Source organism: Macrotis lagotis, chromosome 1, assembly GCF_037893015.1.
Source record: "Macrotis lagotis isolate mMagLag1 chromosome 1, bilby.v1.9.chrom.fasta, whole genome shotgun sequence".
Lineage (NCBI taxonomy): Eukaryota > Metazoa > Chordata > Mammalia > Peramelemorphia > Peramelidae > Macrotis > Macrotis lagotis.
Window position 1 is genome coordinate 840,614,688 of NC_133658.1, and position 24,223 is coordinate 840,638,910.

Consider the following 24,223-nt stretch of genomic DNA (forward strand, 5'->3'; position numbering starts at 1 on the left):
TGATAGTGTCTGAATATAGATTGAAACATACTGTTTTTTTCACTTTCTTTTTCTTGAAATTTCTCTTTTTTGAGGGGATTTTAAGAAAACATTTTATAAAATTTCAAGAGCTATTTTTTTAATGTGTCAAAGAGATGAAAGCAAGACAGTATCTCCCTAATCAAAGTTGGAATTGGTTGAATAGTCAAACTCCACAAATACTTGATGGATTGATATCAACTTAAAAGAAATGTCTTTAATAAACTGCCCTAGGGATTTGTGCTTGGTAATAGTATAAACACCATCAATTATCTCTATGAAAGAATAGATAGAAAAGAAAAGATGAAAAGAGAAAGATATAGCAACAAGTGGTGCTTAGTTTCCCTAAGACAGAAATGCCTGCCCTCTTCCTTAATAAAGGTTTGGTTTTCTTTCAACTCATTCTTTGTTCAATAGAAGAACTTTAACTGCTCCCCTTCTAAAACGGCCACTTCTAAATGTTTGAAAATTAAAGTAAGTTGGCAATATTCATTCAAGTGTATCTTAGGACAAAAAGAAATGAGAGAACAAAGTAATGAACCATAGAAGAAAAGAAATAAGTATTTATTTATCTCCTTCAGCTTGTCTGGTTCTATCCTGTCAGGTGTTACAACAAGAATCACAGCTCTAACGGGGATCTAGGATCTGAGAAGGAATTTCAAACCCAGACCACTACTAGGCTTTAATAATATTTTCCCAAATGGTTTTATATACATATACATATACAAACACACACACATATACATACATATATATATATATATATATATATATATATATATATATATATATATATGTAAAATTGGATTTCCATGGAAACCTTAGGAAGTAGAGCTACTGGTTTCCATTTTACAATTAAGGGAACTGAGGGAATTAGATATATCCATAATCATAAAAATAGAAAATATTTAAGACACTGAAGAGTAGTATTCTTTCTTCTTCTGAGGCTCTTTATTCCAGATTAAAGATCTGATTACAACTGATAATCAGTTGTATTGACACATACATGTGAATCAGTTGTATTGACATATACATGTGAACCAGTTGTTCTGACACATATATTATGAAATTTTGCAACTTTAAATCCTCTTGTTTTCTAGATATTTCTCCATTCACCATCTTATCCTGGCATTCAAGTAATTCAATAATTGAATGGACATTCATATTTTATTACCTGGCATTTAACAGAGAAAATGACAATCAAAACCATTTAAAACTACAATAGTGTTTTTAAAGTAAATTTTTGCTGACATCTTTTATTTTCTCCATGACCAGAATTTCTCACAGTATTCCTTCCTCATCCTATACAACAGAATTGTTTCATATATAAAATAAAATTATTACAGAGTAACAAACTGGAAAGGGTAAATAATCAGTCAAACTAATCAACATATTAAAAAATATGGAAGTATAATATATACAATGCCAATTGTCTTCTCACTTCTGAATTGGAGAAGGAAAGGATTGTCTTCTCACATTTCTTCTTTAAGTCTGTGCTTGGTTATAGGGAATTGGCAGGGATGTCCAGAAAATTCCCTCCTCTAGGAAAATCACTGAGTGAAGAAAGTGACAGAAAAGAGAGGAGCTGCTTAAGACTTATCCATGCTTTATGGAAAGGCAAACCTGAAGACAGGCATTCTTTACAATCTAGAAAAGCTTGTTCTGAGTTGGTCATGGAGGAGATATATAGGTATTGGAAGATGGAACCTCACACACATTATTATAGCAGGCAAGAAACATAATTCTATCTTAAGTGGTCCAAGCTGCTCTAACTACATTAGTAATAAGTAGCAATAGGATTCTGAAGGCAATCCTTACCAGTCAATAATTTGTACACAATCTGATGAGGTATGCATGGATTTCATGATTGTAGTGTTGAGTCTTTAGAGGGAACCAAAATGAATTGCCACAACATCAAGGTGATGAAGACCAACAAGGTGCTGAAGCATGGAGAAGCAGGGATGTCTGGGGTGGTTCTATAAGTGATGGGGTTAAATTTACTATCACAGAGGAATTTGGGCCTTGGATATCTTCATGCACAGCAGCCAGATCCCATGATTCTTTTCTAGATGAAAAATATTCACTGAATTTAGTGAAGTTGGGCCTCTTCTTGTACAAGTTCCCATTGTGATGTGTCTAGTCAAGGGAGCAATAATTTCTGTTTCTCTACTTGCACCTGAAGAGGGAAAGTTTAAAGGCCTTGGTAGTCAACTCGAGTTATAATATTACAAGGATTAAAATAACTGTAATTTACAGATGACTGATTCTGAAGAGTATGAAAATTGATCATGGCAAGAATTATGACCAGGTCACAGGCTCTGATGAAAACCTCATGAGTGGGATAAAGTCTGAGATTTCTTCAGTAGAATATTATAGATTGGAGAATAGTTAACTATGTGCCCCTCCTCCCATGACAAATCAACCTCTGGGATATTGGTGAAGAGGCAGCTGGCCCTACCTTATCTACTGAAGTCTGGGTGAACTTTCAATTCCTGGGGCTGAAGAGATAATCAAGTTTCAGTTTGAAATTTATGCTCTTTTCCCTAGGTTAGTTTGCTAGTCTAGATTGCAAAACCACATTCCTCATTAACGAGGATGGGTCAGTGGGCCTGTTCCTTGAGAAATGAATATAATTTTCTCTTCACACCATGAGAGAACCCCGAAATTTATTTAAGTGGAATATGTCCCACACAGCTCGGGGACTCATTCGGGATAGCATGCCCATTGGGGATAATTGGCTTCTCAGTCCTTGGCAAAACAGCACTGCTGCCCCAAATTCTGGCATTTTGTCATTTTCTGGGAAGTCTTGGTTTCCCAACTGTCCAAATGACCCAAAGCATAGAGACTTGGTAGGAAGAGAAAAGCAAATCCACGGCAAGAACCTGACTGTCAGTGAGGACAAAGAACAATCCTTAAACTTCTGTGCACAGAGACCCAAAAAATGGTAACCCTAGACCTTGGAATCTGAGGGCACTAGATTGCTGGAGGGTCCATTTGGGTGACTGAAGGTTGTGGGTGACCCCTTCTTGTTTGGGCATAAGAGACTTGGATCTAAGGGCACTTGATCCTGAGAAGTCTCTGTCAATATTTAAAATGGGAAGGGCCCTGTCCTAAGGCTTCCCCCATGGTAAATCAGGTAAATAAGATTAAGATATAAAGGAAAAGAAAGAAAAAAATTATTAAGTATTGTTGTCTTGTCTGGGAAAATAAAGATATAGGAGAAGGAACGAATTTGGTCTGCCTTTGGGAGAGAGAGATTATCAGAAGAGAGGCCAAAATCTCCCCTCTCTGCATTCCTGAGATATCAGGAATTTGCCATTGGCCTATGTTTTGCAAGTGTCAGTTTGGAAAATTCTGCTGTGTTTTGTATGATCTGTGTTTGTGCCTTGTCTATCTTTATGTTTAGAATGTCTATTTATTTGTGTGATTTGTTAAACAGGGAAAGGAGGACTTTGCAAGTTCCCCTAAAGAGTTCCTTGGGTAGCGTCATTTTGTTTTGTAATTTTAGGCAGTATTCATCTAACTCTCCCTGGATCTTCCCTTGAGCCTGCTTTCGGCCTGTGTTTCAATAGGTAATATGATACCTCCCTCCTCACTACTAGGTTGTCTCTTGAGCACATAAAAGAGGGATTTTTTATTTTGATTAAAAAGGAATGGATTATGGAGGCCAAACTACTCACCCTGTTATTCTACCCCCACCTTCCCTGTTTATGTTCCCTTCTCTTTCTAGTTCCCCATGATTCTGTGGTGCTAGAATATTTTTCCCTCACTCTCTTTTAGAAAAAGGACTGAGAGAGAGAGAGAGAGAGAGAGAGAGAGAGAGAGAGAGTTCCTTCAGGAAGAATTAGTAAAATAAATGTTCAAAGGGACCTTATTTTGAAGTTAAAGAAACAGGAGATAGTGAATATTATCATAGAAAGAAGTGCTATTTTAATTTTAAAAAAAGAGGTTGTTAGAAAATAAATTTCAGAAAGACTATGAGAATCAGGTTTATCCTAAAGTATATAATGTGATTACCAAGATATGCCAGTATAGGCGAAACTAAATAGTCTTTTCCCATAATGACATGGTAACAAAGCTTCAGGAGTTTATCAGTTTAGATTCTGGTAATGTTGGTTATTACAGAAAATTATGGGACATGTAAAGATTTAAGAATAGAACATCAACCACCCCGCCCCCCAAAAAAGGATTGTCCCTCTATAAAAGTTTTTCAGCTTTACTCTATTTGAAGAAGGGGGGACAGGGAATATTCTGGTTATGCTAAGGGATTTTTTGGATGACTGTTTGCCTTATGACAGGACAGCAATAAGAGTAAAAGAATAACACACAAATTACTAGATTGTACAAAGCAATCCCTCTATTATTGCATTATCCATGAACCCACAGATCTATCCCAGAAAGGGTCATACTTTTCCATATTTTCCTTATTGCCCTTTGAAGCAATCACATTAATCCCAAGCTTTAACAATACAGTATTTAAACAACATATTCACAATAGATAGCTAAATATTGCAAATATAATCTCCTCGTGGTTACAAAAGAATCATTTAACTTATAAAAACATCTTATTGGTCAATAAGTTACCTTATTGTCCTGTCATAATGAAATCAATAACGCATGTTAGAAATTTAAAGCTACCTAAGATGTTTTAATGGATTTAAAGAATTCTGAAAAAGTAATTTGTATGCTCAGGGGCGGCTAGTTGGCACAGTGGATAGAGCACTGACCCTGGAGTCAGGAGACCTGGGTTCAGGTCAGGCCTCAGATACTTAGTGATTGCTTAGCTGGGTGACCTTGAACAAGTCACTTAACCCAATTGCCTTAGTAAAGAATAACCATTTCTACATTGAGGATTTCTAGTAGGTAAACAACTTTCTGTATAGAAGTTTCTAACTATATATATAGATAGATAGATAGATAGATGATAGATAGATAGATAGATATAGAGATATAGATATATAGATATATATGAATTGGGAATATTTTAGATCCATATGTATATTCCAAAGCAGTGGTTGTTGGCTTTGAAGCAAAAGGACTATATAATATAGGAAAGATAAACACAAGATAATTTGATATTTCTCTATGCAATCTCCTGGACAAAGGAGGCATTTATTTGTTGTAAGATACAACAGACTAGAAGGAGGTTTCTCTAGCCAAGGGGAATCTGATATACCATCTTTATATACAGATAGAGTAGATATGATTTCAGACAAAGGGATGTCTCTAGTAAGAGGTAGGAGACAGGCCTTTAGGGCCAGTCATAGTTAGGATACCTGGTTTTAGGCAAAGCCCCAGGAAGGATACTCAGAGCTCCATTAATATTATAATTGTAATTTAATGAATTGTATTCACTGGAAGTTCTAACTAGGCAAAATAACCATTTTATATCACAGGACTTTTAATTGATTTTCCCTTATGTCAGATATCAGGATGGTCAAAAAAAAAGAAATGCTACTAGGTAAATGTTATGTTCTTGGAGCCAAGGAAGCCAATGGGCCAAGGATGTCAGGTGACAGGGATGGGCAGCCAAAGGGGTGGCTTCTCAGTATGGTTGAGTTTGGACCCCTTTGACGTTATTTCCCCAAAATGTCATTTGGATAATATCTCACCTGGAAGAATAAATCTGGCCTAAGATATTTGACTTACCCATGTGACCTGCCTGGACACTAACATTCAATATCTGTAAAGGAATTTTCCTTTAAAGTCCTGGATGTTTATAGTTAGGTACTAAGCAAACTAAAAAAAGTTTTAGGTGAATTGGATCTAAAAGTCAGAGACAGCTACATGCTAAGATAGGAATTAAATTTCCTTAACTTTTGTATTAGAGGGGATATTTAGGTAATGAGAAGAATGGGAAATTCTTAGCATAATTACAGTTTCAAATTCTAGTTTAAGGGAAGGAATATGAGTTAGATAAATACACCAGGAAAAAGGAAAACGGGAATATTTGGGGGAAAAAGGATGTTTGAGTCATTGTAATGAGAACAAAAGTTAAAATTCTTTTATTTTAAACCAGACGCTGGGTACTCTTAGAACAAAGATAAATGTTGAATGTATATGTTACAGGCTTGATTCAATGTGATCATTGTCATTGGGAGTTTGCTCATGTAGTAAAATACTAATGGAAGTTAAAAGTGTTAAAAGTGAAGTATGTGTGTTAATATGGCAGTAAGGCAAAATGTAAATCGTAATAAGCTCCAGAATCTCATTGCTTTGTGATGGAAGACATGTTTTGAACTGAATACGATGTTAAGCAGTTTCTTTACCAGAAGACAAATAGTCACCAGAGCTGGAGCGGACTTTTTGGAACTGATTCAGAAGATGTTGAAGGACAATGGATGCCTCCAAGGGAGAAGAGAGGAGAGACACTATACCAGTTATCTCCACCATCTCTCATCTATGGGTACATTGTTTATCTGTAACTTTCCCTTGACTCTATAAGTGTGACACCCCTACTTGTGTCCTTCTCCTTATGAAAAGGAAGAGGGGGAGGCAGGGTGAAAATATTCTCCATTGAGAGAGAAAGAGAGATTAGTGGGTGGCAGTACCCCTGGGTCTGACCTAGATTCTCAGACCCTGATCAGGGGTGCACTGTGGCACGTGATTCTGATCCAGAAGAGAGAAAACCAGTGGCATAAGACTAAGTCAGTTCAGGGTGACTATTGTTTATAACTGGCTGGCCAGGATATTTACCTGGGGAATAGAAAATGTCTGAATATGTCCAAGAAGAGGGGTGCATATATTCTGGATTGTACAATTTAGAGATAGGTGGCCTCAGACTCATGTGAGATTAATGATGGTACCTGGATCCTTTATAAAGATGCACAAACTGGGGAATTTATTAAGGGAAACTGATTATGAATTAGTATGGAATTGCAGGGAAAGTGCAGAAATGGCCATTTGCAAGAAAAATAATTTAAAAAACGTCATTAGGTATATTAGCAATTCTTGGGGTTGATCAAAATCAGGAATTTAGTTTGATCAATTTTGGAGCCTGGAAGACTTTTCTAAACACATTGCTATAAAAACTTGCAGTGGAAAGAGGTGCAGTAACTTTGGAAATGTACCTGTTATCATGGTGATTATAGGGCTTATCTAAAAGGGTCCCTGGGAAGTAAAGGAGGTGATCAGGGAGTTGTTATTTAGACCTATGGGTCAACTCAGAAATCTGAAGAAATCTCATCAAAATAAAAGAGGAGAGATTGAGTGGGATAAAGTCTGAGATTTCTTCAGTAGAATATTATAGATTGGAGAATAGTTAACTATGTGCCCCTCCTCCCTTGACAAAGAAACCTCTGGCATATGGGTAAAGCCTCATCTGCTGAAGTCAGGGATGACCTTTCAATTCCTGGGGCTGAAGAGATAATCTAATTTGTGTTTGAATTTTATGCTCTTTTCCCTAGATTAGTTTGCAAGTCTAGATTGTAAAACCACATTCCTCATTAAAGAGGGTGGGTCAGTAGAGGGTGGGAATCTAGTTAGTGTAAATGTGATTCTTGGGCCTTTTGATTTTGCCTCAATCTCTGTGACTGATTGTGGCCCATTCCTCTAGAAACGAATAAGGCTTTCTCTGAATACCTTGAGAGATCCCCAAAATTTTTTTAAGTGGCATTTGTCCCACACACTCATATTTATTGGTCAACACCCAGTTCTATCACAGTTCTGCAAGAAAAAGGACATTTCCCCAGGAGGAAATATACCATTAACATCCTGTCAGGTGTTACAACAAGAATCAATGGAAGCTGAAAGACAGTATAAAATATTAGTCATACTCAAAAATGGCAGCTTTAGGATGCTAGCAGGAAACTCATCCACAAAGGCCAGCAGAGTCACCCCTGAGTGCAACTTCATAAAGTGTAAACAAGGAGAAAATGACTTGCAATAGCCCAGGCTGTGAGATAGCACCTGATTAATATTTTCTCTATGTATCAGCTTACTTTCCCCAGGGACCTTGTGTAAGGGAGAGAGTATTCTTGCCTAGGAAGAAAATTTCATACTGTCTCTTCTCATATCATCAGTGGGGAACACCATCATGAGCCTTAATATTAGAAACCATTCCAAGACCTCAGATAGGAGTCAGCTGTCCTTGGAGGTTCCAGCCTACTAAAATGTATAGAGGGGATGACTATATTTCTTGATGTACATGTTATTTCCTCTGATAGGATGCAAACTCCTTGAAGACAAGGATTCCTTCATTTCTGCTGTTTATTTCTAGTGGTTAGCTATAATATACACTTAATAAATGATTATTGCTTGACTTATCTTTTGAGCACCTGTTTGCTCATATCTAAAATGGGACCAAGTCAGGAAGAATATGGGAAAATAATGTCCTTAAATGTTCATGGAATTTAAGGTGAGCTTTCTTCAGAAAATCAGAAGAATTCACTATACACTCCTCATTTATGAATGCAATGGATCATTTCCATAATAACAGTAGCAATGCCATAACTCTGAGAAAAATACAATGGTTGCCTTCTGGGAACCCAACTTGGAAAGGGAGATAGAGGTCCAGGGAGTAAACACAGAATAGGTGTATATTTATACAGACTATGGCTAAAGCTTAATGTAAACTGTATTCTTCCTCAGCTATGAGAGACTTGAGTCTAACACAATCATTATCGGAAGGATGAATCGCCTCTTGAAAATTCTAAAGGCTTATATAGGTAAAGAAATATTCTAGCTGATTGTTCAAAGGTATAAAAGATTTATTCTTATCCTTAAGCCTATTTATATCCTTCAATGTTAAATGTATTACAGTTATAAATAGCATGTAACTCACTCTCTTATAAGAAATTCTTTCCAATTCTTGAAAGTAAAATAAAATCTAAATATAACCATAACTAGGCTTTAAAATATCATTATCATTTTGAATTAAGAACTTCAATAATCCCTGCCCTCTATGAAATGGAGATCAAATTAAAGGGACATAAAATAATGCTGTAATAACCCTGTGAGTTAGCTAGTTATTCTCAGTTTATTCATAAGGAAATAATATGAGGATGGTTACATGATTTGCTTAGGATCACATAGTTATTCAGTGTCTAAGGCAGCAAGGCACAACTACAAGTCTATATATTTCCACACCACTTCTTCTACCTGTCTCCCCTTTCCACCTCAAGTTAGCCCTTTCATGCTGGAATTCTGAAGGACTTCTTTTAAGGAACTTTTAAAAATTAAATTAATAATTTTCTTGTAAAATATTTAATTCTTTTTTAAAATCTCATTTATTTTATACCCTAAAAACCTTAAGAGAAGAGTTGTCTTGTAACCTTTTGGGCAATGATCTATTGGGTAGTATTTTGAGGTTTGGGAAACAATTGATTCTTTCCTACATATATATTTTCCCTCCCGTACCCTGTAAGAGTCAAAAATGAAATCTATTTGATTAATTTCTTCGGTACTAACCTAGTAAAATCTGTCCTGCCATCAAAACACTCCCCAACTAGAATACCATGAGCCTGGAGATATAGAATAAACAAATAGAAGCAATGATTTCATTTTTTAAGGAAAAAAAAGATGTTTATGGAAAATGTGATTAAAATGAGTTTCTGTTCCATAGTCCTATATAGAGCATGATGTGGCTGAATGAACTTATAAAAAGCCAAAATAAAACAATTATGTAGAATTCAGCACTTTAAAATCTTCTCTTTATGATTTCTGGTATCCTGTTGCCTGGAGGAGTTTCCTCATCACTGAACTGAGATTAATCATTTTTTCTGTATATTTTAAGAGCTTTATCAGCTTCTGAAGTAAGTAATTGACTCACAGATTGGTCAAAAGCATATACAATTATTCTGATTCACTGTTCAAAGATTCACAGCTTCATTCATTCTTCGGAAATTGTATCAAGTTCTCCAGGAACAAGGATACATAGTGCTATTATTTGCTCCAGATCCCAGCATCCCATCTGAATTCACAGCTAATGTATTAATTATAGCATTATAACCAGAGAGGATTTCAAGAAGTTCCAAAGATAAAATTTGTACTGTTTAAAATTATCTGGAGAATCAGATGCAAATGAGTAATGTCTTGGATGCGAAAGTACAACTCTCATGAATTTTTTTTGTGATTTCTTAAGGTGGCCTATGTTTTTTCCAGTCACTAAAATTCATAATTCTATTGTTGTATCATGGTTTCCTGTAATGATCTGTGATTCTGCAGGTTGATATTTCACTTCAGTCACTGCATTTGTTTGTCCCACCAATGTGCATTTACTGTTTTGTGTCCTCACCTCTCATCTTCTTGTGGTGGAATCCCTACTACAAGTCACAAACATATAAATTATTGAGTGCAAATCCAAACAATGTAGTTTATGAAAATATCTGATATCTTTTTTCTATTTGAGATCCCAGAAATTCATCTGCTTATCTTCACTATATCCCTCTTAAAGTATTGATATGTCTTGTCAATGACAGTTTTAATTTTCCACTAGACAGATCTAAGATCTTTATAGTCTTATCATCAGAACCTGTAATAATCCCACTGATTCCCTTTTTTAGTGCAAGACCCCCAGTCCAAGCCTAGATGTACATTGATGACTTTGGTTTCTATAGAGGATGCAACTATAGTATATAAATGGTCAGAATCTTTTTGGCTATCATTGAAACATTCTTAGTGCCTCCAGTCTCCATTATAATCATAATTAACCCAGATGGCTATGAATATTCATAGCCACTTCCAACTCTGCATTTATTTAAATGCAATACTCATGACCCTAGGCATCCCCTATCATAATGTTTTCAGGATTACCAGGACCCACTATGTGATCTTGCTAAATTTGTTTCTGCTTTCTATGAAAAAAAGATATTGGAAAAATGATGCAAACTTGTTATATTATGGGGGATTGGTGATGATTACCAAATTAGGCTAAGGAGTCTTCTAACTGTTGAGTATGCTACCTTCCATTAGAGAAGCAATGGAATTCTATTATGGAAATTAACCTAACATTATCACACTTTTATGTCCACTTCTCAATTACTGAGCCCAAGGCTATATCATCAAAGTTTGTCACTTAAACTATTCATTAATTAGAGAGAAAATGCAGAACCTATGCATCAGTAATCTTATACTTTTCATATGTAAACATAAACTGCTGGGACAAATGAGAAAAAGACTCAGGTGTTGAAATTGTCGATTCCAACTTCTGATAGCTCCACTTTCATCAATAAAGTTGATTTGGTTACTTATTTTGTGAAGAAAAACAATTGAATTGAATTCTTCATTTAATCCAAGCTCTCTACTCAATTATCCTCAAGGACTGGTGCTATTATATTTGTATATCTCACTTATTTTTACAATTTTTTTTGCCTCTTCACAAAGGCCTCCTACCCTGCTGGAAATTACGGTCTATTTAATGGAAGTGGATGAAATTTGACTTCACCCTGGCACAATAATACAATTATTAGATTTTCAGTTGTCTAGACCAGAAATTCCACTGAGGTTAAATAGAGAATCTAACTTGTTTGTTTCACTTTGTTCTCTGAAAGAAACCTCAAAAGTCTTGAGAACTTTCAAGGCCATGGAAACACATGAATAGGAAAAATAGCATTATCATGGTGCTGCACACACAGCCTGTAATGGTGTCAATCAGGACTCTACTAAGCTACTTTATAAAGATCCTTCCCCCAAACAGAGAGATACTTATGAAAGACATCAGCCAGAGTCTTTTTCAGTTAGGTTCAGCCAATGTGGTCGTTTGGGTTGTGACAAAAGTAGATTGCCTTGGTTCAAAGAAGGAATGAGGGAATTAAAGAGGGAGACTCAGATTGTCCTATTTCGTGTTGTTGAAGAAAAGAGAAATACAACTAAGGTTAAAATGCTTTCTTGTACAAGGGAGATAAGTCTAACTCAGTACATTTTGAGATCTGAAAAAAAACTGCATCATTAACCATCATTAGATTTCTTCATTCTAATCCTCACTCATTTAAATTGAAAGGTTGAGGGGCCAGGAATTTTACCTAGAGTGTCTTTAAAAATAAGATTAAAGTCTTTTAGTCACTGTAATCATAGAAAAGAAAATTACAGTACCCAGAGGTACAGTCTAAAAGAAACAAAAACCCAACTCCTTTGAGGATCCTCTACAATCATATGAGCAAGATAGAAATTCCTTCTCTAGGGATATGGCTTCAATAATTTTTTTTCTTGCAGAATTCCCAAAAGACAGCTTGAAGTGCTCTGCCAATAAGTACAGAACTACAAGAAGAAATGTGTGAAGTCAAGGTGCATTAAGGCTATTGCTTACAGGAATAAAAATATAAAGGAGATCAAAGAAATGGGCAAGAAACTAAAGTGAGAAAAAATTAAAAATCTATAATTAATTACACAATTAGAAATTCTGAAAATCAAAAAAGATGAATAAAATTGAAAGTAAGAAAAGTATTTGAGTAATAAATTAAGATAAAAGTTGTTTTTCTTAAAGCAGTCAAGTGGATAAATCTTTGACTAATTTAATAAAAAAAAGAAAGAAGAAAAGCAAATTACCAGTATCAAAATTGAAAGGGCTGAAGTCATAACCAATAAGGAGGAAATTAAAGTAATAATTTAGCTATTTTGCTTAAATTTATGCCAAAAAATTTGATAATCTCAGTTATATGGATGAATAGCTACAAAAATATGAATTGTCTAGATTAACCAAAGACAAAATAAGACACTTAATTTCTTTTTTCAGAAGAAGAAATTGGACAAGCTATTCAGGGAATCGCTAAGAAAAAATTCCTAATGCCAGATAGATCCACAAATGAAATCCACCAAACATTTAAAGAATAATAAAATCCAATCCTATATGAGCTATTTGAAAATATAGGTGAAGGAATTTTACCAAATTCCTTCTATGACACCAATGTGATGATAATACCTAAAACAGGAAGAGACAAAACAGTGAAAGAAAATTATAGGCCAATTTCTCAAATGATTATTGATATAAAATTTTTTAAAACAAAATATTAACAAAATGATTATAGCAAGTTATCACTAGGATAACACAGTATCATCAAGTAGGATTATCACAGGAATGCAGAAATGATTCAATTTTTAGGAAAACAGAATATTTGACCACATCTACAAGAAAACTAACATATCATATAATTATCTCAATGCATGAAGAAACAGCTTTTGACAAAATTCAGCAACCACTCCTCTTAGAGATTAATTTAGTTGTTCAGGGTCACATATGTATCTAGCGTTTGAGACTGAATATGCATTTTAGTCTTTCAGAATCCAAAACCAACATGGACCTGCATGCAAAAGACAAAAGTATATTTACCTGCCTGTAAAGGTTCTAGACAAAAAAAATAGGAGCTTTGGATTAATAATTTTCAACAATTTTGAGATAGAAGATGATCATGAAAAAGATATAAAATCTAATAAGAAAATAGTGGGAATTACTGATACTACCTGACATATAATTTCCAGCAGCTATCTGGGAGGTTGCTTGTTATCTGGTCATTAACTCTCACATGCATTCATAGAACATTTTCTCCACTTTCTTCTCTTTTCTCGTGATTCAAAGGAAGATATCCTAACCTTTTACTGCTGTTTTTTCTTTTCTTTTTTAAAATTTTTTTTGACAGGCTAATGGAGTTAAATGGCTTGCCCTAGGCCACACAGCTAGGCAATTATTAAATGTCTGAGGTCGGATTTGAAATCAGGTACTCCTGAATCCAGGGCCAGTGCTCCATCCACTGTGCAACCTTTCTTTTTTAAAAAATGATTTATTTACGGCAATGGGGTAAAGAGTGATTTGCCCAGGACGACTACGTGGTCCAGTGCATAGAGCACCAGCCTTGGAGTCAGGTGTACTTGAGTTCAAATATGACCTAAAACATTTAATTACCTAGCTGTGTGGCCTTGGACAAGTCACTTAACCCCATTTGCCTTGCAAAAAATTAAAGAAAAAAAAAACCCTAAAAAAAATAGTGATTTGTCCAAGGTCACACAGTTAGACAATTATTAAGTTTCTAAGGTCAGATTTGAAGTCAGGTCCTGCTGACTCCAGGGTTGGTGCTCTAATCACTGGGCAACCCACCTGTCCCCTTGATATTTCTTTTCATTACAATGAAGCAACAATGAATAACAAGACAATTATATGATCTTAATGATCAAACAAAGGAAATAACTCACACTTTTTATAAATTTAAAATTCCATATAAATAATATTCATTATTGTATTATTATTTGAATCCAAGATTGATTTTAGTTGGATTTCTGATAGAAACAACTTGGGGGAAATTGTTATACTCATTATATATTAATTTCAATGTACATAAAAATCATATTCAGGTACATATATTGATTGCAAATTTTGTATGTCACGTATTAGAATACAAGTCCAACTTGTGTAGAATTATTTAAGGATGTTTGGTTATCAAGATTATGAAGATTTTGGTTGTAATTCAATGGAACATATGTTGGAATCTCAGTGTTTGACTCCTAGAGTTGTATGTTTATTGTTTTTTGTTCATTTGTTTTTTTTCTTTGCTTGTTTGCTTTTATTGAAAAGAAATCCAAGCACCTCACCATGTCTTGGGTCTAGGAAGAAACTCCAGTGTCACTGAAACATCCCAAAAGCCCAGAAGAACTTGATTAGAAAGGAATAAATTGTTTTTCCCATTGCTGCTACTGGCATTCCCTGGAGATATTTTCCCCAAAGGAAAAAACGATTTCTTTTCCTTAGTGTTATCCATTGCAACTAGATGTACAATGACAGTAGTAAGTCTTGATCTAGGATTGGGATGGCTATTGAAGAGGAAAAAGCCTTCAGTTTTCTACAATTAAAGATGGGAAGAACCAGGACAATAGCACACACTTTGAAGAGAGAAATAAATGTGGGTCAACAATACTATCTTTGGAATCTGGTCTGAAAAATGTTCCTGCCAAAAGCAATTCATACTTGTATTATCAGTTTTAATCTTAAATATTTGAAGATTGTAGGAAGGATAATTAAGATATTGGCAAAACCTCCTTTTATATCTTCAGTACTCAAGGTAATTATTGAACAGAAAATAACATTTCATCTTCTCTTCCTTACACTCTTAAATACTAGGAAAGATGGAGGGAAGTTAAATCAAGAATACTCTATCTTTTCCCTTCCTTCCCAATTCAAATACCTTTTTCCCCTTTATTTATCCTTCCTGAGGTAAATTCTGGGTCAAAAATCACTGCTCTTGACTCCCAATTCAGTTGAATAGCTTCATTCAGAGATAGTTAATGAGTAATTAAGAAATTCTATTAAGCCAGTCTTGCTTGTTATTTCTCTTTGGTAGACAACAATGATTTAAATCTTTCCTTATCATTTTCCACAAGGTCTTTTTCTATCAAAGTGTAAATTGAGCTCATTTGCACACCTGGAAGTCTATGTCAAATGCTCAGTTTGCTTGAATTAGGTCCATACTCAATGACTGTGATATATCTTAGAGGTAAATCAGTCATATACCAGTTCATCTCTTCTTTCCTGAAATTCTCATTTTTCCCAATGTAAAGTAAATTTTCCCAGTTAGTATTGAATATGTCCATCATGCCAAATCATGATGTGGACAAAAAGGGAAGATGCAGTCACTATTTCTACTTGAATTCAAGCTATGAAAATTAAATCCATTGAAGCAACAAACAATTGCTACCACATGACAGTGAATCAACCTTTTGAGATTGGGAATCAGGGTAGTTAGCTACAAAGTCTTTGTCAGCTCTCACTCTGAATGATTCAGTGAATAATTCTTTGATAGAGGAATAATTTGTGTAGTTGAACCACACATTTGAATTAATTTTTTAATTAAAAAAATTTTTTTAGGATTTTGCAAGGCAAATGGGATTAAGTGGTTTGCCCAAGGCGACACAGCTAGATAATTATTAAGTGTCTGAGGCAGGATTTGAACTCAGGTCCTCCTGACTCCAGGGCCTGTGCTGTATCTACTGTACCACCTAGCCACACCTGAACCACACATTTGAAAGAAAAATTAATTTAGAATTATAATTCATTATTTCTTTGACCTTGCACAACTCACCACACATGTCTGCGCCATTTTCTAAACTTTAATCAAATACTTTATAAATCTCTGATCCTGAGATCCATTAACTCAAGAATATTAAAAGGGAGCAATAAAGATTAGGGACAAAATAATTGACATGGGAGAAGTATAGAATAAGTAGAAAACTTCCTGAATGAGTATAGTCAAAATTATCGCTCAAGAAGGGAAAATATATACCTGAAGAATATTGGGGAGAATATTCCAAAACTAGTTATAAGTATAAGCAGGATCATTGAAGTACCTTTACACTGACTGACTGTTTTAAGGGAGGTAAAGAAATATGTTGAAAATAACAATGTAATGAAATTTTGAACAGTGAAAGGAGGACAAAACACCTCATCAGTGGGATTCATCATGAAAGATGTAGAAGTCTAAACATGATCTTTGCCTCATCAGAAAACAGAAAATTGGCTGGAAGAAGAAGCCATTGTTCCTTGGCTCTAAGTTAATTCAATTTTTTTCAAAGAATGTACAACTAGGATCATAATTCTGGGACAAATGACTATGGGTAAGCTGAGATTTCATTAGTTAGTGATGAATTTGATTTTCTTTTCCGTTTTTTAATTTCTTTTTATTAAAATACATAACAACTTGGAAAGAGGACCAGTGTATGTTCATAAATTAATTTTAAGGGCAGCTAGGTGGTGTAGTGGATAAAGCACCAGCCCTGCAATCAGGAGTGCCTGGGTTCAAATCCTATCTCAGACACTTAATAATTACGTAGCTGTGTGGCCTTGGGCAAGCCACTTAACCCAGTCTGCCTTGCAAAAACCTAAAAAAAAAATAATTTTAAATGTATGATTATCTGTGTTTATATGTGTGCAGTCAAGTTTTGTGGGTGTGTACACACACACACACACACACACACACACATATATATATATATATATATATATATATATATATATATATATATATGTACATACACATAATCTCTGAAGAGGTCTGAGATCCCTGATCAGGAACCAGGGTGAAGATAAATCAATTAACAGGTAGAAAAGAGATATTACCACCTAGAGACTTTTTCTCACAGAAGAATCTGTACATAAGTTAATAAGAGAGAAAAGATCTTTCAGAGACCAAAAAATGTGACCATTCAGTGGATGAATAAGGTTTTCCAAGGTCTGAAATCTTACCAAAAGAAAAAGCAGACTATAGAAGTTATTTCCATGAGTATACCTGGACTAGTGGAAGGAGGATAGAATTTTTAGTTTTCTGGGCTGACATTTCATGATGAGTAAGAGAGAAGTACTTAGTAATTTAGTACCTTATTTTTTAAAAATGGACCAGCCAATTTTACAAGGATATATTCTAAGAGTCTGGCTCATCAAATCTAATCATGAAAATGTAATTGTACTACTATCAATGAATATCTAAGAAGTTTCAGAAGGCAAGAAACCTCAGGAAAAAAAATCATTTTGTTTTTGTTTTTTTTCTTAAGATCAGTATGCAATAGCAAGGATCTAGTATATTAAAAAAAGACTTCTATTCTTAATTCACCAATATTGTATATATTTATGCACAATGATACTATAAGGCATCCAAATGCTTAACATGCATTGAATATATACAACTATGATTTCATCAGTTCTGGGATATCATGACCAGAAAAGTTTCCAAGGAAGCTCTTTTGTAATTTGCAGTCAAGGTGTGTTACAGAGAATTTTTAGAGTAATGACCTACCTTTGGTCAAACAACCAGTATGAATCAGAGACATGGCTTTATTCTAAATTTTTAGTTTATTTTTTACTCTGAGCCTCTAATCCTCCATTGTTTACTGAACCTCTTATTTTATTTTTTTAAAGCCTACTATGTGATTTTATTTTTATGAAGAATTCTCAATGAAGAAAAGTCCTCTACCTACACTGAAGGGTCGAGTCTCTTGAGAAAAGATAAATAATCAGTAAAGGTCAGAAGTAAAACTTGAACAGAGACCTTCTTGGTTTCTATTCCCTAGGGCATAATGCCTGCCCATATGTAATTTCATTTAATTCTTACAAATATTCTTTGAGGCAACTAGGATATAATTCTTCACTTGGAATCAAGAAGACCTGATTTAAATCTGATCTCAGTAACTTCATTTCTGTTTGGGCCTTTCTCAACCTCATTTTTCTCAATTTTAAAATATAGGAGTTTGTCTCAGAGTCCTCTAAGAGTCTGGATCCATAATATATTTTTTACCTTCCATATTTTTACAGTTGAAGGAAATGGATCAGACAAAGACTGTGTGAAAAACTTTAGCCAATATAACTTTTAAAGGCACCTTCTGCGTTGGTACTGTAGGGATTAGCCAATATAGAATTTTTAGTATATATTTTAGCTAATTATTTAGAACAGTATAAAAGATAGCATGCTTTATCCTAGCTGTTGGAAGAAGTGAGGAGAATAGGAAATATTTGATTCCTTTCTTCTTTGAAGTTTTTGAGAGCAAAGAACTTAGACAAACCAGGAGATATGTTTGCAGTAGATAGCATCAGTCAAGTCCCAGTTTGGCTGATGAAGGGAAAACAACTTATTCACAACAGAATGAATGTGTCTTAATGACCTGGACAGAGAGAATTAAATTGTAAGTTTGAGTCATGAAGACTATTTCAGATAATCAATAGAAAACAATCTCAGAATATCAAATTTCCTTTCATAACTGAATCAATAAACTTGTACCTTTCCTTCTAGCCTATCAAAAGAAATATTAATTGAAGTTCTCTTTATTTAGAGCATTCATGAGTTCTGCCAAGATAGATGTGAGGAAGATCAATGATACTGATAATGGTAACTATCAACCGAACCAATCATCATCCGACCAGTTTTTTTCTCCTTGGCATCCCAGGACTAGAGGCTGCTCACATCTGGATTTCTATTCCTTTTTGCCTGGTGTATATATTGGCTCTTGTGGGGAACTGTACCCTTCTTTTCATTATTAAAACTGACCCCAGCCTGCATGAACCCATGTTCCTTTTCCTCTCTATGCTCTCTGTGGCAGATTTGATGCTTACCACTACCACCATGCCAAAAATGCTCAGCCTCTTCTGGTTTAATGATGGAGAAATTCACTTTGAAGCCTGCCTCACCCAGGTATTTCTCATCCATGCTTTGTCGAATATGGAATCTGGGATCATATTGGCCATGGCTTTTGACCGCTATGTGGCCATCTGCAACCCACTTAGGCATTCAACCATTTTGACCATTACTGTTATTCAGAGTCTAGGATTGATTATCCTCCTTCGTGGAATTGTTCTCCTTGGTCCTCATCCATTCATGCTTAGGTGGCTTCCTTATTGTAGGACTAATATCATTCCTCACACCTATTGTGAATTCATGGGATTGATCAAACTGGCCTGTGCCCCAACCAAGATACCTAGAGCTTATAGCCTATTTGTTGCTTTCATTACAGGTGGGCTAGACTTCATACTGATTATCTGTTCCTATGTCCTCATTCTCCGCACTGTATTTCGTCTTCCCTCCAGGGAAGCCAGAATTAAGACACTAGGAACTTGTGGTTCTCATGTGTGGGTCATTTTAATTTCTTATACCCCTGCCTACTTTTCCTTTCTCACTCATAGATTTGGACATCATATTGCTCCTTCTATTCATATTTTTGTGGCCAATATCTATGTCCTTGTTCCACCTATGGTGAACCCTATCATCTATGGAGTCAAAACTAAACAGATACGGGAGAGATTCCTCAAATTTTTCACAGAATAAAAAGCTAAAAAATGTTTAAAAAAATTGGATTTGGCCCCTAAGTGAAATAGATCAATGATACTAAAGTAGTAACAAAAAGGGAAGCTTTGTAGGCTTTGTAGCACAGGACAAACTTTATAAGCTTAGGACAAAGGTATGAAGCTTTATAACCTTAGGAAAAAATTGTTTTTTTAGAAAACTTGGGATTCATATCAAAATTCATACCAAAATTAACAAGTTTGCTATCACAATGTAGCTAAGATAATTATATTGACAATTGATGATGGAACACCAGGTGGATCGTTCATTAAAAAATGGGATAAAATATTACTTTCATCTTTATTGCTTGGGATTATTGTTAAAGAGATCCTTGAAGACTTCACAAGAAAGGTCATCTCAATGATCTTAAAGAGAAATTGAAATTCTACATAAATGTCAGTTTTTTTCATAGAAACCCAAAATTACATTTTGTCAAAAATCAATGTTTCCTCAAGAAGAATATAATTTATGTCAACAACTTCCAGCACTTGATGGAGGTTGTGAGGCAAAATATTTGATGTACCATAAGCAGTGGTTATAGACTTGTTGAATATCTATCCATAACCATGCTATTTATGATAACTGTAATAGGATTTGGATTAATATGTAAAGAGAAAAATTATATTTTTTATTATATATATCATTTATATCATATGGCAATAAAATTTCTTTTTTTCTTCTTCATGGAGTTATATTAAGTAAACTATTTTGTAAAAGGAAAGATTATATAAATGTGAACAGAGGATGATAATGATGAAGATGAAGGGGTGGAGGAGGATATGTATAAGGATGAGAATGATAATGGTGACAACAATGGTAGTTTTCAAGTACAAAATGCAGGGTTTCTTGAATCCAAAAATATGCAGTGGCTCCTTACAATGGTTATTCTATTCCTTATCACTGCCTGGATTATAGAGTCTACCTTTACCAAAGTTCATAAAAATAGGGTTGCTTCTTCATTTCACTCTGAGGCATTAATTCCAGAATTCCTCATAATAATGTATGTGACTAGTGACTCTTCAATCATCAATAGATTCACATCTATCATTACTTTTCTACATTTTGGAGGGGAGAAGATTCCAATGAGATTATTACCATCCTAGTTCATCATACCATATGTCAAAACACAGTCTATTGAATTAGTTATTAGAGTTATTTATGTCATAATGTTGGCTTGGATATAGGATTTAATCAATATATGTGTAGTTAATATGAATTGTTTTTTATTGCTTTTAGGACTACAAAAACTACAAGAACTTCTATAAATCTATTGTAACTAGTTCCATTACAAGCATTTTATATTTATTTCAGTTAAGGAACAATTGGAGGAGATATTTAAGGTATTTAGTTCTTTGTTCTGACAGATAAACCTAGAAACCTACCTTTTTCTCGTTCCATTGCCAATAGAAATTTGTATGGTCAACAATCGTTAAACTTAATAGAATAACTTAAATGCACTGATGCAAAATAAAGTAAGGAAAGAGAAAAAAGCAATGACAATAGAAGAAATAGAAATAGAAGAAAGCCTCAATGACAACAATATAAAGGAAATGATCAATCATTGTAAAACAACAGAAAGGTAAGCAATTTTCCCATAATTTCTCTTTTTCTTTAACAATAGGTTTAAGGAATTACCATATGAAAAAGGGAAGGGAAGTTTTATATGGAGATGTGAAATGATAAAAATAGAAGTTATATCAATAAAATTTAAAATTTTCAAAATAGATGGGGAAGGATAATATCTTTAATCTTATCTATTCAAAGTGAGAAGATCATATAAGTTCCTACTTTTTAAACTTAAGCAAGATTATATATATATATATATATATATTATATATGTACAAATATCTATCACTGAGAAATCCTTTAGCTAATTCTAGAATTTATATATATATATATATATGTATATATATATATATATATATATATACACACACACACACACACACACACACACACACACACACACACACTTAGGGATGACCAAGAGATTTTTAGAATTAGCTAAAATGATTAAATAACTCAGGCATAATATCATCTATTGTTACTGAAGGCAAATTGGGGGAGAAGGGGAACCTGGAAAGTCTATTGTTGGGCTCAACTTTTCAATTTGTTCCACAATTGTCCAGTTCTTCTTTTGAGTTCAAATCAGTTTTCCATTTTGCAAAATCAGTTGTGCCCTGGATCAGATTAAAATTGCCTGCTGCAATTATACTCAGTGGTGTAACATGGATCAGAAATTTTTTTCTAAGAAAACAAGGTATAATTCTGTTTAAGATGCTTACTAGCTGTGTGACCCTTGGTAAATCTCTTAAACTCTATCTAACTCAATTTCCTCAACTGTAAAATAAGAAAAATAATAGGTGTAAAGCATTTTGCAAACTTCTAATGGTATACTGTGGTGGATATTATTATTGAAACAATTAAAAAATATTGAAATATTAAGACTAGGAGTGTCAAGAAATGGACTTCATTCCCAGTCCTTCTATTTGTGACTTAGTGATCATTTTAAATCACTTGTTCTCTTTATTCCTCAGTCTTTTTCTATGTCATTTTATCTCAGTAGGTATTCAGAAAATAAAATAAAATGAAAGAAATAGACTTTTTTTGATTCTTGAAAGACATTCTAACTATTAGGATACTGACAGAACCAGAGATTTCATTGATCTCATCCTAAAGAATCAAAGGCCAAATATTCATGGAGAGTCCTGGTTAATGCCATATAGGTTACAAAGAGATGTGAAGTATTAGGGGAAGACCCTGAGCCCATACTTGTAGCAACTGCAATAGTATCACAGCAACCATTTCAAATCATCTCACCAACTGCTTAAAAAGTGATTAAAAGGGACCTTTGGCTGCTTTTAATTCTTGCCTTGTTGGGAACTATTGCTTATACACATTTGGGGGTCACAGTTCCAGGAAAATAATACTGAAGGTTAGTCACAAGGGAACAGGGGCCTTGTCAGTGTACCAAAGTAATAAATAGTTTTAGTGCCCACAGGTGCAAGGAAACAGGGACTCTTCTTTAGTAAAGTCTAGAACAAAAATACGGAGAGCAATGATCCAAACTATCCCAGAATCACAGCATATTGGAAGCATTGAAAACTTGCAGACCCCCAGAACTAACATTGAAAAGAGTAGCGTGGAAAAGTCTTAAGTTTGACTCAGTGATTACCCATCCCCAGATGAGCAGAATACACATTAAATATAAATTTAAGATTCAAGATAAATTAAGAAAAATGAACAACAGCAGCAAAATTATTTGACCATGGTTACTTTAGTATTAGGAAAGACTGAAACACAAACTCACAAGAATATAACAGTGTGAAAACTGCTTCAACAAAAGCCTCAAAGAAAAATGCTAATGGAAACCAAGCTTAGCAGGTATTAGAAAATATTAAAAGTAAGCCATAAGAGTGGCATAGGAAAACTCAGGAAAAGAAATGAGAGTAATGCAAGTAAATAATGAAAAGAGAATAAACAGCTTAATAAAAACACCAAAAAAAGCATAAAAACTTAGAAAACAATTGTTCTAGTCATAAAAGAAACATAAAAGTTCACTGAAGAAAAAAAATCTTTAAAAATTTGAATAAATCAAAGAGAAAAATAGGTGCAAAAATTCACTAAAGAGAAAAAACTACCTAAAAAAGCAGAATTGGTCAAAGAAAAAGTTATAAAAGTTTACTGAAGATAATAATTAAAAATTAAAATTTCACAACTGTAAACTAAAGTCACCATGAGATTTTTTTTAAAAAGTCAAAAGAATGAAAAAATAGAAATAATTATAAAATATCTCATCAGAGAACAATTGAATCATTGAACTATTTAAAATTCATGATTAAAGAAAAAGCCTACATATCATATTTGAAGAAATTATTAAGGGAAACTGCCATGATATCTTGGAACCAGAGATTCAAATTGAAAGAATTTATCATTCATCTTTTGAGAAAGACCAATATTTAAAACTCCCAGAATTATAACTGAATTCCAGAATTCCCAGGTCAGAAAGATAAGAATTTAAGTCAGAAAGACAAAAGCCCCCTACATTTTGTTTATCCACAGTCAGGATCACACAAGATTTAACTTATAAAATGTTTATGACAATAAAAGCCATGAATGTAAGCCAAGTGATCTGAAATGATTTTTAAAATTGAAGGGCTGATAAGAGGAATGCACTTAAAGAAGGAAAGGAGAAATAAAATAGGGAAACTTCTCAAACAAAACAGTGTCTCACAAAGAAGAGATACTACACAAGGAGGGAAATGGCAGAGGGAGTGACAGGAAGTTTTAAAGTTCACTCTCATTTGAATTGTCTCAAAATAGCAAAATAGGATGGGAAGAGAATAAGTGTAATTGAGAGGGTGATAAAGGGGAGAGCAAATTTAGGGAGGGGGGAAAATAGACTTTGAGCAGGGACAGGAGTCAAAAAGAGAGACAGACAGAAAAAATGAGACAGAGTA

The 24,223-nt window shown here is 34.2% G+C and overlaps 1 protein-coding gene and 1 pseudogene across 1 annotated transcript; one reads left to right on the forward strand and one right to left on the reverse strand.

Annotated features, from left to right (window-relative positions):
- Positions 1-9,724: 9,724 nt before the first annotated feature.
- Positions 9,725-10,743, reverse strand: LOC141507703 (uncharacterized; annotated as a pseudogene).
- A 379-nt stretch (positions 10,744-11,122) lies between these two features.
- LOC141489659 (olfactory receptor 52E4-like) lies at positions 11,123-19,745 on the forward strand. The gene is made up of 2 exons (XM_074190177.1): positions 11,123-11,139; positions 18,794-19,745. The coding sequence occupies exons 1-2, from the start codon at positions 11,123-11,125 to the stop codon at positions 19,743-19,745; spliced, it is 969 nt and encodes a 322-aa protein (XP_074046278.1).
- The last annotated feature ends 4,478 nt before the right edge of the window (positions 19,746-24,223 follow it).